A 17273-nucleotide genomic window follows, 5' to 3' on the forward strand; every position below is an offset into this window, starting at 1 on the left:
CCTATCTGTCCTCAGGTGCGCTAGGAACGTGACGTCCCTACTCTTCTCAAGGTTGGTCCCGCAGTGACGGTGCATTCGCTCGCCCCATAGTGAAACCTGCCCTCACGGAAAAATCCAATCAAGCGGGGAGAATTTTTTCCCCCCCACTTCTTTTGCCACCGCCCACTCCGAAGAAGCAGACAACCTACAGGGTTCCCCGGGACTTGCCTGACTTTTTCCACCTCCTCCTACCTAGGGCCACCTTCTCAGCCCGGGCGCGGATGGGACGCCGGCGGAGCCAGAAAGCATGCGCGTCCGCCCCGAGCATGCTCAGTAGCGCGCGCGGCTCCCCGGAGCTCCGGCGCCGATCGGCTAGCGACGCGGAGGTCTCCGCCGCAGCCGAGGGAGCGACGACAGGAAGTGAAGCGGCCCCGCCGGGCGAGCGCGGCGGCAGGACCCGAGGCGGCGGAAGGGGCTCTGCGGCGAGGACGTCGTCGACCCGGGAGGCCGAGGGAGCTGAGCGCCGAGGGGACACACCCGCTCGGAAGCCGGACCCCGTGGCGGGCAGGATGGATCACCACCAGCTGGGGACTGGCCGCTACCAGGTGGTGAGTGCGCGGGGCCCCCGGGGGACCACCCGGCGGGACCACACAGCCACCCCCCACCCCGGGGCGCCCCGGAGAGGACGGGCAGCCTCCTGCCGCCCTGCGTGACCGCCCGGCCCACCTCCCTCCAGTCCCCCGGCCGCACCCCACGGCCTGCTCCCCACGGAGCCCCCCTCCCAGGCACCGACCCCCCACCCCAACTCGCTGTGGCTTCCTTATTCTCTGACTCAGACACCCGTGAGACACGAGTGGGCTGTCCACCGGCGGCGGGGCCGAGTGCACGTACCTGTCCGGGAGGCGATCGGCGTCATAAACCGAGCGAGGTTGGGGTAAATTGCTGTAGAGTGGGATGCCGCTGGGCTGAAAACCGGCTTTAGGGGCTGTGGACCCGGAGAGAATAGCTGTGCTGGGGAACGTGCCTCTCTTCTAGTTAACCTTGTCATTTGCCCTTTTCTATTATGTTAGTATTACAGTGGTGGTTGGTTTAGGAAAGAGAAATCTGTCCCTACTTTGCGTATGTGTGCCTGTATGGATTTTGGTGGGAGGCGCAGCGGTTTATTGGGGGGGGGGGATCAGATCTTGTTTGAAAAGATAATTAGTTTTCATTTAATACAGAGTTTTACCTCTCAAATGTAACCATATTTAAGTGAGTGAAGGGTGCCCTATATTTTCTTTGTTGGAATTTCTGTATTCCCTCCTCCCTTGTGTATTCTGACAATGTCATTGGAGATAACTTGTAAATAATCATTGTCAGCAGTATTTACTGTGTTGTGTTTTCGCTCACACTCTTTCAGATAATTTAGTAGAACCTATTTACGGGGGGGAGAGGAGAAAAGTATTTGTACGTGTTGTTGATGTTGTGTGCCGTAGTTTATAAAATTGTACAGTTGGTCCCATATGTCACCTTTCTGATTACTTGTGTGCCTGTTGTCACCCACGCATTTCTATCAAGTGCCTTTTACAAATGCTAAGGATTGTGGAAGAGACTAATTTTTCTTTTTTCTTGGGTGTGAGTTTCACATCATTTGAGTTTATTTGCTACAACATGGCCAGGTGATTCAGATTATGAATTTTTCAAAAATTATCATTATTTTCAGAATGCCTTAGGAAAAAGAATTGTTGCCAGTTTGTAGAAGGTGACTTTCAAGTTGTCAGTTTTGGGTGGCTTTATATTTTTAAACATTTTTCTCTTTCTAAGTGTCTGCAAAAATGAAATGTCACAGATATATCTTGTATAATTTTATCATTGATACTTGTTTTATGTTTCAAGTCTTTCCCATTTCTGTTTGTGTCTCAGTAATATAAATTGATTTGAATTCTTCTTTTGGGCTGCTTTTCCTTATTGGGCTCAACCACGGTCAATACTTAAATACTCTTAACAGTAAATAATTTATTATATTGCTCTTTTGCTTTCAATAGATGTAACTAGTTGAGACTATTGTTTTTCCTCAAAATCTCTTCAGATAATGTTGGAGTTTACTTTCACTGTTAAGACACTTCACCTTTGTCTACACTTTCAAAGTGGGTAGAAAATCCCCTACCCCTTGAAAACTGAAGCTGTGTCCTACATGGACTTTGAATGGGTGGAAGTGCTGCATAAGGGCAGAGGGCAAACTCAGTCATTCCAAATACATTATTTCTTTTAGGTAGGACATTATTTTTCTTTATAAGGAGAAGCATTAGGGCATTTATCACACTCTTGATCTACATTTTAATTCTTTTACTTGCAGTGCTACATACTAAGTTTGTCTCTAGGATAACTCTTGTTTTGTTGAGGATGGCTTCCTATTCTATAACCGCGCCTGGGAACATGGCATAGGTACAACTGAATTTCAGTTTTGAGTAGACTTTGTAGCTAGTTGTCAGTGTGGGAGCCTGGCCTATGTGATGAGCAGGACTGTTTTACGGCTGCCTTTAGCTCAGGCCTTATTCTGAAACTCGAATGATTGATAAACTGGAGCAGTAAACAACTTTGGTTGTGTGTTAAGCGATGACTGCGTCAGGAGATAAGGAACTGTATGTAGGGGTGAGAAATGCTGTGTTGTGGTAGTTTACTCTTATTTAAAGAGCTAAGACTCAGCTCTGTGTACTCGTGATGCCCGCTGATTAGAATGACTTACTGTCTTCAACCCATGTGTGTACTGTATCTGGGAACTTTCTTATCTGTAGGCAATCCAAAGTGTTTATTTTTTGTTATTGCTTTTACTAGCATACTAAGTAGTGAATTCTATACGTTCTTTTTGTACTTTCGTGTCCTGCATATACATAGGCATAAATTTAAACCTACATTTCCCCTTAGGATAGAAAACATGTTGTATTTTCTCTCTGAATCTGGCTTTTTTCACTTAACACATTGATCCCCCAGTTCCATCTGTTTTCCTGTTCCCTGTGATTGTGGTTTCATTCTTTTCACCTGAGCAAAACGTCCTGTGTGTGTGTGTGTGTGTGTGTGTGTGTGTGTGTGTGTGTGTGTGTATGTATGTATGTATGTATGTATGTGCTCTTTGTCCATTTACCTGTTGCTGGGCCTCCAGGCTGGTTCCACATCTTGGTTACTATTATTTATTTGCCAGACTGGCCTTTATAAATTCTGGATAAACACTCAGCATTGAGTAGCCAAGGAATTCATGCTCCTGCCTCAGCCTCCTACTAGGATAACAAGCATAAAGCACAGTTCCTGGATAGATTTTTTTTTTTTCCTTCCTCTGTCCTATCCATTGTTAAAAAAGATCCATTACAAAAGATAAAATGTGTACCTACAAAGTCTTGGTAATCTTCTAAATTCTGAAAAAAAAAAAAAAACCCAACAAAACAGCCATAATGTTTACTTTTACTGCGTTTTGGGAAATTGAGTTGTGCTTGATAGGAAAAGAGCCATGTGCCAAACTGTTAAATGGTTGGCTTGTCTTGCAGCTGCGAAACTACATTCTGGCTTTGATGTTCTCTGTTTTGAAGGCTCATGTACCTGCAGCAAGCTGACTATTAAGATTTAAAAGGTATTCTCTGTACAATTACACTGGCGGTGTTAATGGTAGCAGCAGTTTCCTGAACTGTATGCTAAAATGTCAACAAGAGGTGTTCTTGGACTGCATCTTACTCATTGACACAGTGAGGGTTCTTTAGCAAAGACAGGGACAGGAGCTTAGATTTGCTTCCTCTAATTTTTGCTTTCTAACATTTTAAAATATTAGGATTTATACAATGTAAGTTTTTTTTTTTTTTTTTTTTTAGTGAAACCTAATTTGAAGTATTTGGACTATAGAGGTCTGAGTACTTTACTTTGATATTTGGAGAATTAAAGTTGCTCCTGATAAATCAGAATTGGAAGGTTTGAACTGCTAAGATCAAGTTAGGGAGCTGGGATGTAGCCCAGTGGTAGCACACTTGACCCAGCGTGCTTGCCCACAAGGCTCTGGTTCCATCTCTGCACTACAAATCAACAAAACCAGAACAGGCTTTAATGTCACCTAGGCTTATATTTAGATTACTCTGATTGCAATGAAAAAACAAACACATACCGTTTTTCTTCCTTTTATATGTGCATGCCATTTATGTGCTGGTGCCCAAGGATGCCAAAGAATTCCTTGGAGCTGTAGTTTCAGATGGTTTGTAAGTCACTCAGTCTGAGTGCTGGAAATTGAACTCTCGTCATATGAAGAACATCAAAAACGCTTAACCACTGAGCCATCTTACCAGCCTCCTGTTTGCAAGTTTTCAAAAGTTAGCTACTTTATATCTTAAAGCAGTTTCCTCATATTAGTACGACCTCATAAATATTATTAATTATGAGAATTAAGTACTATAATACATGTAAAGCACAGAGTGGTAATGCCCAACCTGTGGCTCAGGGCACCTTTGGGTCAAATGATCCTTTCACAGGGGTCACATATCAGATATCCTACATATCAGGTATTTACATTACAATTTTTTTTTTTTTGGTTTTTCGAGACAGGGTTTCTCTGTGTAGCCTTGGCCATCCTGGACTCACTTTGTAGACCAGGCTGGCCTCGAACTCACAGCGATCCGCCTGCCTCTGCCTCCCGAGTGCTGGGATTAAAGGCGTGCGCCACCACGCCCGGCTTTACATTACAATTTATAATAATAGCAAAATTACAGTTATGAAGTAGCAACAAAAATAATTTCATGGGGACTGGAGAGATAGCTCAGTAGCTAAGAGCACTGGCTGTTCTTCCAGAGGACCCGGGTTAAATTCTCAGCACCCACATGGCAGCTTACAACTGTCTATACTGGAATCTAACACCCTCACACAAACAAACATGCAGATGAAACACCAATGCACATGAAAAAAATTAAAGCATTAAAAAAATAATTTTATGGTAGGGGGATCACCACAACATGAGGAACTGTATTAAAGGGTTGCAGCTTTAGGAAGGTTGGGAGCCACTGATAAAGAGCTTGGCACATAGAAATAGCTACTGTTTTCATAAGCTCCTGAATTAGTCTGTTAATGTTTCATGGTTGTTGGCCGACTACAGAAGACTCCTAAGTCAGAACAAATGGCATTACTCATAGTACCAAGCAACAGGAACACAGCATATTTGAGTAGTTTTCCTTGTTCCAAAGTCCTGTGAGGTTAATGAGTGTTTGGAGAGACACAGCATTGAGTTTGCATCACACGTGAGGTGACCAGAGTCTTGCATGTAGCACTTTTTGTTTATCTGCTTCTTTCCCAGGAAGCCGCTCACATTGTAGCAAACAACAGTGCTGTTTTATTTGCCTTTGAAGGCAGTTTCTGAGAGTTTGCTCTGTTGTCTGTGTAACTTACTACAGGGAAGGTTCAGTCATCAGGAAACTGAAAGCTGTGCCTAGCACAGTACCCAAGGCAAGAATGCTGAGAGATTTTCAGACCAAGGACCATCGCCTCACCCAGTAGACCATTCTGGTTTATAGAAAAGGTGAATTTTAGGTGTAGTTGTTTGCTTTCATTTTTCATTTTAAAGAAATACCATAGTCTTTTACTTTATGTTGCTTTCCCCTTTTGTTTTTTGTCTCTCCTGATTCCCATGACCTTCATTTGTTTCTTTTGAATTTATTAATATACATTATCTGGCTTATATTACTACTTCTGACCTTCTCAAGCTTGCCCAGTTGCGTAATCTGATATACCTAGGCTCTTGTCTACTTTAGGTCTTTAGCATATCGACATTGAACTTTGTCCTTGAAACTCTTCCCTATTCCTGATATTTACAAGTTTTCTTTTGACATCTTTGTCTTTTATTCTGAAATCTTCCTGGTTCCTTGGATGCTGGTGCTTTCCATGCTATGAAATAATGACTACTTTCTTCGGTTGCTTGGCTGCTCTTTAGTTTATTGTTTGCCTGGCACGAGTCATGTTCTTTAAATATAAAGTTGATTTTCTTCTCTCTCTTTTGCTCAAGAACTTTTGGTGGTTTCCTTTTGAATCTCTACTCCACCATTCAATAGCATTTACTATTAAAACCTTCAAATATGTAGAAATATATAGAAAAGTGGAAGACCAGTTTAACAGTTTGTTGCATTTATGCTTTTGAATGTCTCCAGTTTCATTTTAAAAGAGAATATTTTTAGTCCATGAAAATTTCATTTGTGCATATGATGCATTTGACCATAGTCATCCCTCCTCCTCCTTTTCCAGACCTTCTCTTAACAGATTCTCAACTTAGTGTCCTTTAATTAATTTTGGTTTTCAAAACATGGTTTCTCTTTGTAGCCCAGGCTGTCCTGGAACTCACTTTAGTAGCCCAGGCTGTCCTGGAGCTCACTTTGTAGGTCAGGCCGAACTCAGACATTTGCCCACTTCTGCCTCTCAAGTGCTGAGATTAAAGGTGTGGGCCAGGACATCCATCCCTTCTTTTTAAGTTTTAAACTTTGAGACATGGTCTCACTCTGTAGCACTGAGAAATCTTACTCTTTTTAAAAAAGAGTATTTACTATTTTATTTTATGTGCATTGGTGTTTTGCCTGCATGTTTGCCTGCATGGGATCCTACAGTTACAAATATTTAGGAGCTGCCATGCATGTGCTGTGAATTGATTCCAGGTCCTCTGGAAGAGCAGTTTGTGTTCCTAGCCACTGCGCCATCTCCCGTCCCTACAATCTTATTCTTAAATGTAGGAATCCCTATAAATCTATAATTTGAAGAGTTTTTGGATCTGCCATTTGCACCAAGGCAAAGACAAAGTTGAGAATCATAGCAATAGAGCAGTTGATTTCTTGCTTTACATGCTTGTGTGCCTTTCTACTGAGAGTCTAGTATTTTCCTCACAGATTCTTCAGGGCTGCTGGGAAAGACTGATTTTTATTTTTATTTTTTTTTAATGTAGGAAATGTGTACCTGAGAACACAGTTTCCACTCAGATTTTTTGTGTCCCAGGTAGTTTCCTCAGGTGTGCAGCAGCACTCTGACAGTTACTGTGCCACTGACTTGCATGTATTTCATTATAAAACCTATGTATATGAGTCAATTACTTCATCATTCATGAGCATTGTTGAATCAAATGCAGACCCTTATTGGTATATTTGAGCTGTGCATATTCTAGTATTAGTGTAAAGTATGTACTTTATACTGTGAAAATGCTGTGACACTGATAAATCTATCAGCTTATCCTGGAGGTGGCTCAGGGGTTAAGGGTATGGACTATTTGCAGAGGACTTGAGTTCCGTTTCCCAGCACTCATGTTGGGTGGTGTTTACCTTCAAGGTCACCTGCTCACATGTGCACATACCTACACACAGACATAAACATAATTAAAATAATAGAAATCTTCTAAAAGAAAATATAAAGTATTTGACAGGAACACCCCGATTCTCTGTGTGCTTTCTCATAGCTTTTTAATATGTCTTTTCAATATGGCCTTGGCTTTTGACAGCATAGGAGGAGGAAGAAGTTGTCAGTTTCTTGGTTTGTTTGTTTTAAGTTTTAGGCTTGAAAATTTAGAATTAAAATTCTCTTGCATCTTTTTTAGTCAAGGCCATTGTAAGGCCAGCCCAGATTCAAAAGGAGAGGGAAGAAACTTCCCTGCCTCACTCTTACAATTGCATTGAGGCAGTCATACACTGTAGCTCAGGCTGGGCCTTGAGCTCCCAGCAATTATCCCACTTCAGCCTCTGAAGTTCTGGAATTATAGTCATGAGTCACCGTGCACTGGCTTGACTCCCATCTTAATGGGGTAGAGGATGCACTTATGTTGAGGGAAGAAATTGATGGTGTTAATTTTTGAATTTGGCATTTTGACCCTTCAGTAAATAAATGCTAGGACATTTCGCACCCCACCCACTAAAAAGGTGCAATAGTCAGGCTGCACTTTGACTGAACGACAAAGAGCTAGTTCTTGTGGGTAAGTATTGTAGGTACGGTAATAGCCTACATGAATTTGTTGGTTTAAGATGTAGAAAGCAGTGAGGCTTTCTGTGAGTTGGGGGTTGGGGGCTGGGCCAAAGCTCAGAATAACTTGTATCTGAGTTTGATAGGAAATGGAACACCATTGGCCACTCTAGTTTCTAACTTTTATTTCACAAAAGCAGTTAGGTTCAGCTAAGTAACAAAACACAGAGTCAAATGAGAATATGAGACTCTGGCCTGAAGAGAAACAAACACACAAACAAACAAAACCAGTTCACCCTTTGTTAGTCTGCTGCAGTTCCTGGCAGACAGACCTCAAAGTCGGAGGGATTCGACCATCGGGGGGCCTGCCTCGCCTGACTCAGCAACAGGATAGCAGCTCTGCTGACTGCTGGCTCAAAGCTCCTAGGTGATTCCAGCCTGCAGTGAATGGCTTCACCTGTGGCTGTATGCGAAGAAGGAGACAAGAACTGAGTCAGAGGGTGACGCTGATTAACTCTTGCAGGTGAGTTAAACTAGGAGCTGAGATTACAAGTCCCAAGCAGTGCTCCATGGCCGTCCTACTGGACAACACACACAAAACCCAGATTCAAAGACAAGACAGTGACCACAGATTATATTAAGATTATATTTTTAATCATGTGTATATGTGTATGTGTCTACATGTATGTTTATACACATGAGTGCAGTGTTGCTGGAATCTGGAGTTACAGGCGGTTGCGAGCTACAGGATATGAGTGCTGGTAACTGATTTTGGATCTTCTGCAAGAGAAGTAAATGCTCTTAACCACTGGGCCATCTCCCTAGCTTGTCCTCATTTGTTTTATACTGATTACTTAACAGTTATGTTCTTTTTATTCTTTACTTAGTATACAATTCACACTCTAAAATACGTGTATTGATAACATTAGTTTGGAATTCTGTTTGTATTCTATATAGTCTTGACATGCATTTAAATAACTATGGACTATATCCTGCTGGCACTTATTAATGTGAATTTACTGATGTATTCATTATAATTAAGGCTAGCCCTGCCTCCCGTGTGATTTAAGTCATCGTTATGTCTGCGTTTTCAGGCCATGTTGTTGTGGTTCCTTTTAGAAGTTTGATTACTTAGTTGGAATTAAGGTGTGGGTAAAAATTCTTGTTAAAGACATGCCAAGTGCAAGTTGAGAAATGTTGCAGTAGTTTAAGATTTACTATCAGATTATTTCACTGTTTTGACTTGCTTCCTTTTAAGATTTGTTTGAACACGAACAACTTAATTTTAAGTTCAGGAATGTGTTGTGTTTTCACTCATCTGTGATGTCTCTCCAGAGTTATCCAGAACAGTATGTGGAGAAACCATGCTACTTGGACAAGCAGAGTTGAGAACAAGAAAATAAACAAGAGTTTATTACATCAAAGTGGTGATGTTAATCTCTTTCCTAATAGACAAGTTGTCTGTTGGATATTGGAATGAAGACTCATTCCAGTGGCAGTTTTTGAAGGTCATTTGTTTTTGTTTTTGTTTTTAACAGTTTTTATTGAAGTCAGATGACATTTTGTGTAATTTTCTCCAAGAGACAAGGGTCTGGAGATAAAACTTGAGAGCAGTGAATTGGCTTGTAATCTTAGCGCATGGGCAAGCTTAGCTCATCTCTGGCAGTTACTGCATTAGTACACTCTTCAGCCATGTCTGGCACTCGGAATTCTTTTGTTCTCTCTCCTTTGTAATCACCTTTGCCTCTGTCTTCTTTCCTTCTCAGGACTATTCAAATCTGTATTCATGTGTGTGTTTGAAGTTACTTTGTCTGGAGAGTGCTTTTTCACTTTCTGCTTCCACACTGGCCTTTTCTTACTGCCAAGTTATGTGTGCCCATTAAACACTATGCACTGCTTGTTGTAGCTCTTACTTTGCAATACATTTGCTCACTAGACTAAATCCATAGGAAGAACCAGATATGCTTGCTTTTAGTAGTATATTATGTTGCTGTGGGCCTCTTTTTTCTTTTGGTTTTTCAAGACAGGGTTTCTCTGGTAGCCTTGGCTGTCCTGGACTCGCTTAGTAGACCAGGCTGGCCTCAAACTCACAGAAATCTGCCTGCCTCTGCCTCTCTGGGCGATGGGATGGCAAGCGTGTCCACTGTGACCAGCTGTTGTGGGCCTCTTTACTATAGGGATAAGATAAATAACTTCTGGAAGAAATAAATGAGCTACATGTGATGATGCACACTTGTAATCTCAGTAGTTAGCAAGCTAAGGCAGGAAGGTTATGTGTTGAAGCTTGTCTGGGGTTCACATGTCATGATACTAGCTCAGAAAATGATGGCAGACAAATATACAGGGAAGAACTAAATAGCTGAATTTTTTTTTTCTGAGTGGTTTGAGGTGTAAATGTAGATATATGAGTGTATTATAGAGTGGTATATAATTTTATAGAGGCCTGTACTGGAAAAATAAAGTATGCTGTACAACCTATGTAATGTTGACATCATTAATGGTCACCAGTAGGATAGGCACTTGGCTGGTATAATGTTGCTAATTAGTTCTGATATTTTACGCAATGCCTCTTCTGCTTAGCAGCCTACATTTGTAAGATAGTAACCATGGGTAGATTAATCTATCCATGAAAAGGAGAATAGTTATTTCTAGGTATTTTCTAAGTAGGGAGTACTTAATCATTTTCTTCAGCCATTCCATAATGATGGAAGCCTATGTACAGGAGCTCCTGTTTGAGGCTAGACAATAAAAGCTGGAGGAAAAATTCTATTACTTGTAAACATAACTTCAGTATTACGTTATACCAAAACAATACAGAATGAGAGGGAGAGAGGATGGATAAATAATTCTAAGGATGTTTGAAAAGACCATAGGGAATCATTTTACATTTGCCTGAAATTGTGTTTAAGAGACATTGAAATTGTGTGTGTGTGTGTGTGTGTGTGTTAGTTTCCTTAAATGAAGTTATACCACTTGGCATAATAATGCTTCCCCAAGAACCATAGACTACCTGACAAGAGCTCCAGTGCCACACATGACAAACCGCCTTTTAAGATTTTGTTCTGGGGTGTCCAAGATTCCCAAAACAATATAGGCTATTGCTGTTAGCCTTCGTTACCTCCCAGAAATTGAAGGTAAGTCCCTAGTGCTGAAGAAACCACTCTCTTGTGACACAGGACTTAGGAGGATTTGATCTGGAAATTGTCTGAAAGTCTCCTCTGAGAAGTTCCCTTCACCATACTAGAAGATGTTATTCAAGCTGCCATGAGCCAGCTGTGATACCTATGAACTACAGCCAGCATGGTAAAATAGTGACGTTCATATCTTTGTGGTAACCAACAGCTGTCTAATTGGACTTAAGGTCCACTTTGACAGGAGAAAAGTCATGCCTGATACCTAAGCCTAGTTAGTTGCTCGTGGATCTTAGAGGAGAGCCTACCGATGTCACTGTACCAAGCCAGTATAATTCCCAGCTGCATTCAAAGTGCTTCTCATCCAAGAAGCTTCCTTTTGCAGCAGATGGAGATTGCATTACAGAGAGCCATGGTTATCCAAAATGCGGAGAACATCTGATCTTGAGGAACCCCAACTGGTACACCCCTACACTTACGGCTCAGGAAACATCAAGAAACAGGGATGGAAAGACTGTAGGAGGCTGCTGCAGGATTTTGTCTTCTACGGGACAAGGAAGCCACACCCTGAAATCTTAATGATAAGGCTGCCTAAAAAATCTGAACAATGACAACACAAACTGACACTCCGTGATGGATGGGAAATCTCAGAGGCCTCCAACCAGATGAGCACTACACAAATGAACAGTTCTTGAGAGTGGGAGAATTAGTTTCCTGAGGACTTAGTCCTCCAATTGGTTATCCAATACCAAGTAGTCACTCCTAAAAATATATACATATAAGCAACACTAGACAGACTTTGCAGTGTATATTCTCTCTCTCTCTCTCATACTGAGAATTGTCGAGAGGCTTGCTGTTACTAATAGCAGTACATGTGGCAGTGGGAGGATTGCCATGTTGAAACAGGAGCCAACAACAGGGTTTTGAGATTTTTCACTCCCCATATTGAGCTTTCTTCTTAGTTTTGTTTTTCTTTAATGCTGGAGGTCTTAGATATCTTTATTTGCTTTTTGCTTCCCCTAAGATATGTTTTTTTTTTTTTTTAAACTTCAATGTTCTGTTATGCTTATTTATACTCCTATAAGCTGAGTTTGTGTTCTTTACTTGTTCTGTGGTTTCAGAGTTGTGTCATTTCTTGGTGAGCTGCCTTTTAACTTCCAAAGCCAGTGTCTGCCATTTAGGAAACTATAGCAGTATCTTAGTGGAACTTTAATAGTGGTTTGGAGAGTGAGTTGGAAACTTGGTCAGTTGATAAACAGTTATAGTTAGCTAAGAGTAAGTTCTGGTGTTTTGTTGCTTAGTTATATAACTATTGTTAATGTATATTTCAAAAAAAATCAAAGGATTTTGCTATAAAAATAAAAGGTATAGATTAGGAAATAAACTAACCTTTGTTGACAGAGTCTATGTAAAATGTGGAAGAACAAATAAAACTTTTAGAATTTATAAGTGACCACACTAAGAATCTTACATTAATATGGAAAAATCAGTTGTTTCTCTGTAAACAGTGAACAAATGGAATCAGAAGTTGTTAAAAACCCTTGACTCACATACCATAGTCACATACACGCTAAAAGTAGCTTTGATTGTAATTTCCCAAACGGAAACAACCAATATACCTTTCAGTAAGAGAATAAACTGCAGCACTTCTAGACAGTGACATATATTTAGACCTGAAATAAGTGATCTAGATTTCAAGCAAGATGGAGTAAATGCCAGTGTGTATTACTAACTGAAAGCAGCCAGCTTGGCAGATCTAGGGACTGTGAGATTTCAACTGTGTGTCATTCTGGAGACAGCCAATGGTTGCTCTGTCCTAGTGAGGAAAGGGGGAAGGTGGGGTGTCTAAGAGGAGTTGCAGCATATGTGTGGCAGGGTTATATGGGAACTTGCTGCACTTTAGGCTGACATTTGCTGTGAGTGGAAATCTAAGAACTTACCAAGACTTATATGGTAAATAGCTTTAGAGTTATGTTACTGCTAACTGAGAGAGATGTGAGGGCCGGGGGGAAGAGGGAGAGCGATTGAGACTCATTGTATATGTTTACATGGATGTCTGTCTTCTGATATCTAGAGTTACTCAGTTTATGTGTTTAGAACTTGCCAACTTTTGAGCTTTTGGTCTTGCATGCAACACTTTGATGGATCAGCCCTGTAATAGTGTCTATAGTGGTATCTTGGCACTTGCTGCTTCCTGAATGAATCATCAGTAACAGCATGCCTTAGTAACTAATGCCACTGTGTTTAGTTTTTCTTGAGGGTTCTATTCCTAAGTCTCTCTACATTTGTAAAGGGAAGAATAACGCTTTCTATGAAGAGAGCTGGCATTTTGGCCTGGTCCTTGGTATCTTAGTTCTCTATGTTACCTATGGTCAAATACAGCCATTCTCTTTGCTCCCACAGCAGCTATACTCTGTCACAGCCTTTCCCTAGAGCGCTGTGGTTCTTAGAACCTACAGCTCTGGGTGTTAATAGGACTGAATCTGTTTACTGTACCCAGTATTATACTAGATGCATATTAGGTTTAATGAGTTTTGGTTGTAAAACTAATTGATGGCTGCTTGACTGAATAAATAAAAATATATGAATCACAGAAATAAAATGAGGCATACGGTTGATAATGCATTCTAGCTTATTTAGCTAGCAAGCAGGCTATGTATATCTTTTTTTTTTTTTTTTTGGTTTTTCAAGACAGGGTCTCTCTGTGTTGCCTTGGCTGTCCTGGCCTCATTTTGTAGACCAGGCTAGCCTCGAACTCACATTGATCCACCAGCCTCTGCCTCCCAAGTACTGGGATTAAAGGCGTGTGCCACCACCGCCCGGCCTTTTTTTTTTTTTTTTGGTTTTTTGAGACAGGGTTTCTCTGTGTAGCCTTGGCCATCCTGGACTTACTTTGTAGACCAGGCTGGCCTCGAACTCACAGCAATCCGCCTGCCTCTGCCTCCTGAGTGCTGGGATTAAAGGCGTGCGCCACCACGCCCGGCTGGCTATGTATATCTTAAATTTATATCTCTTGACATCAAATCATGTTCTTTTTAGTTTATTCAGTTACTCAGTCTTCTAGAACAGTGCTTTTCAACCTTTTGGTTGTAATCCCTTTAGGGATCAAAAGACTTTTTCACATGGGTCAACTAAGGCCATCAGAAAACACAGATATCTATATTATTATTCATAATAGTAGCAAAATTAGAGCTAGGAAGTAGCAATGAAAATAATTTTATGGTTGGGGTCAGCATAACATGAGGAACTGTATTAAAGGGTCACAGCATTAGGAAGGTTGAGGACCACTGCTGCAAAGCATATGAGAAAGGAGAGGGCATTACGCTGCCTTCTAAACTGTCAGCCAAATGCTTGTCAGTAATGCATTAGGGTAGGTGCCTTAATGCCCTTAAAAGTAAACTCTGCCAAACCCTTCATGTGTAATCCAGCTTCCTTCTAGCTCTTGGATATGAGGCAGTATCTATTGCTCAGGATTCAGTTTTAGCTAAGAGTCTTTGTTTTAGTCCCTTTTCTATTGCTGGAATAAAACACCATGATCAAGACAATTTATAGAAGGAAGGGTCAGGGTTTATCTGGGGTTTGTGGATCCAGGATAGGAGTATATCACCTCCATGGTACCATGTTGAGGATAATGGTAGCAAGCAGGCAGACATGGCACTGAGCAGCACCTGAGACCTCCATCCCAGTCCACAAACAGGAAGTATAAAGCACACTGAGAGTGGTAGAGCATCTTTTGAAACCTCAGCTTGTCCTCAGTGACACACCCTCACCAACAATGCCCCACCTTCTAATCTTATCCAAACAATTCTTCCAACTGGGGACCAGGTATTCAAATAAATGAGCCTAAGGGGGTCATTCTCATTCAACCACCACAGTCTTTAAAGGAAAATATGGATCCCTCAAAAAGAACAGCAACGAATGGTCAGTGAGGCAAAGAAGAAGGAAATGATGGGAGCTAACATCCAGTCAGTGCAGTTTCGTGTGTTGAAAGGATTGAAGACTTTTGCACGGCTTAGGGCTGGAGTTAAACCTCAACCTTAACAATTAGAAGGGCACCATTCATAGGAAGAGATGTTTGAGTAAAGCCACACGGTAATGGTTTGAGGAAGAAATGAAAATTAGAATCCCAGAGAATTTAGTTTATTTTTAGTTTATTTTTTCTTTTCATGATGTTTATGTGTGAAGGTTGAATGATGAGACAGTTTCCCAAACAGGAAAAGAGTACTTTTAAACAGGGGCAGGTTTCTGTTTGCTGTTGTTCGTTCGTATGCTATAAATAAACTACATGTGGGTGATGTAGGTAGACAGCAGTAAGTCAGAGGAATAATTTAAATCAAGAGAAACTCCAATGGTGGCCAGGATCTTCTCCGTATATTTGTCTGGTGTTTGGGAGTGAAGAATATGAGCTAGAGTAGGTGCCATCAGACTAAGATTAGAGACACAGGGTGCAGTGGCACGAAGCTGAAGAATTTATCGACCTTTTTTTTTTTTTTTTTAAAGTTTAAGAACTGTTCCCCCCCCATCTCCCACCCCTTGTTTGAAGTAGGAAGCAAAGATTTGACCATAAGTTTTCTGGTTGGCAATAGGGGAAGGAGAAAAGAGGATCTGAACCCTTAGCCCCATCTGGCAATGAGATGAGTGAAGTGGCAGCCGTGCTGGGATTGGGCACTAAATTATGGTACCAGTCTACATGGTTGTCTGGTTGTTCCCTTCGTCTGTCAGCAGCAACAGTTTCATCCCGAGGGGTCTGGGCGGAGTAGCTGTGCCCAAGACAGAGGACTAGGAAATTGGCAGTATTGTTGTGTGGGTTGCTCGTATTATTTCTCCGAGGCTAGAGGATAGAAGATACAGCCAGGAGGTGGTGAATGGAGAAGTAGACTCAGGACAGGTGAAGGAGCAGGGATGTAAGGGCTGAGAGGCTGTGACTGGAAATGAGGTGGCTTAAGTTCCCTGCTCTTCTCAGAAGTACTGCTATGTGGTGGTCAGACAGAGACTGTAGTCGCTGGATGCTAAACTCTAGCTAGGTACTGTTACTTCCTGTTTGTGGCAGGAGGGATTAAGGTGATTTAGCTGTTTTGGTCAAAGTAGGATTTAAAGTCAGGGAGATGATACTGGGACAGGGAGCTGGCAATTGAGAATAATTTGGATTTACCGTGAATTCTCCTGACACGAAGACCATGAGAAAAATGTTCCCAACAGTGGGAAATGCAACTTTATCCTAACATCCAGGTAGACTTTTCTACTCAGGTAGAGCAGTAAAGAAATTCAGAACAAGTCATTGTGAAGCAAAAGTAAAGTTTATTAATCAGAGGAGAGTGCACCTAGAGAGCACTAGGGCCTGGAGAGCTGGCCCAGTGGCTGAGAGCACTAGTTTCTCTCACAGAGGACCTGGGCTTGGTTCTCAGCCCTCACATGGCAGCTCGTGGCTGTCCGTGCCCCCAGTTCCAGGGGACCCCCACCCTCATGCAGACAGACATGCAGGCAAAGCACCAGTGCACATGGGGAAAAAGACAGGTCCTCAAATATCCTAACAGTATGTGCTGTTTCTGTGCCTCTTACAGTTACTTTGTTCCAGAGATATAGTCTGTAACTAAGTTTAAAGATTAAAGTTTAAAACAATAAATTAAAAAAAAATAAGGTGCAAAGGTTTGTTTTATCTAAAGGATTTCCTTTGTGAGATTGAGGCATGGTTTATACAGGGTGTTGCCCATGTTTATGAACTATGAAGGATTAAGATAAGATTAAAAATCAAAAGTCACAAGGGTTTAAGACATGTTTTGACCTCAGCATTGTTCATTAGGTGTTTTAATGTTCTTGTTTAAAATGTTTATCAAAAAACCCCAAAAATAAAAACCAAAAAGTCCAAGAGTGTAGGCACGTTGTCTTGTAGTTTGGCTCTTTGCACTGAAGTTACTGACTCAGTGAGTCATAAACCAAAAGCAGGAGAGTGAGGGGGCTTAGAGAGAGGCTTCTGATCTGCAGCTCGAGTCTCCCAAGTAATTTTGTTGACTGACTGATTTAATATGGATACTGTGCTCTGCCTACACATGCCTGCAGACTAGAAGAGGACACCAGATCTCATAATATGTGGTTGTGAGCCACCATGTGGCTGCTGGGAACTAAACTCAGGACCTTTGGTAGAACAGCCAGTGCTCTTAACCTCTGAGCCATCTCTCCAGCCCTAATTTTGTTCTTGTACATAGGCAAATGGGAGGAATTGGGGGAATGGAGTTG

The 17273-nt window shown here is 41.6% G+C and overlaps 1 protein-coding gene across 1 annotated transcript in view; it reads left to right on the forward strand.

Annotated features, from left to right (window-relative positions):
- Window positions 1-245: 245 nt before the first annotated feature.
- Window positions 246-17273, forward strand: part of Ndfip2 (Nedd4 family interacting protein 2) — a 48890-nt gene continuing 31862 nt past the window's right edge. The window contains exon 1 of the mRNA XM_051160948.1: window positions 246-587. Within this exon, the coding sequence (XP_051016905.1) occupies window positions 261-587 (327 nt within the window). The 5' untranslated portion in view covers window positions 246-260. The remainder of the gene's footprint in view (window positions 588-17273) is intronic.

The sequence above is a fragment of the Acomys russatus genome, chromosome 18, assembly GCF_903995435.1.
Source record: "Acomys russatus chromosome 18, mAcoRus1.1, whole genome shotgun sequence".
NCBI classification, from domain to species: Eukaryota; Metazoa; Chordata; class Mammalia; order Rodentia; family Muridae; genus Acomys; species Acomys russatus.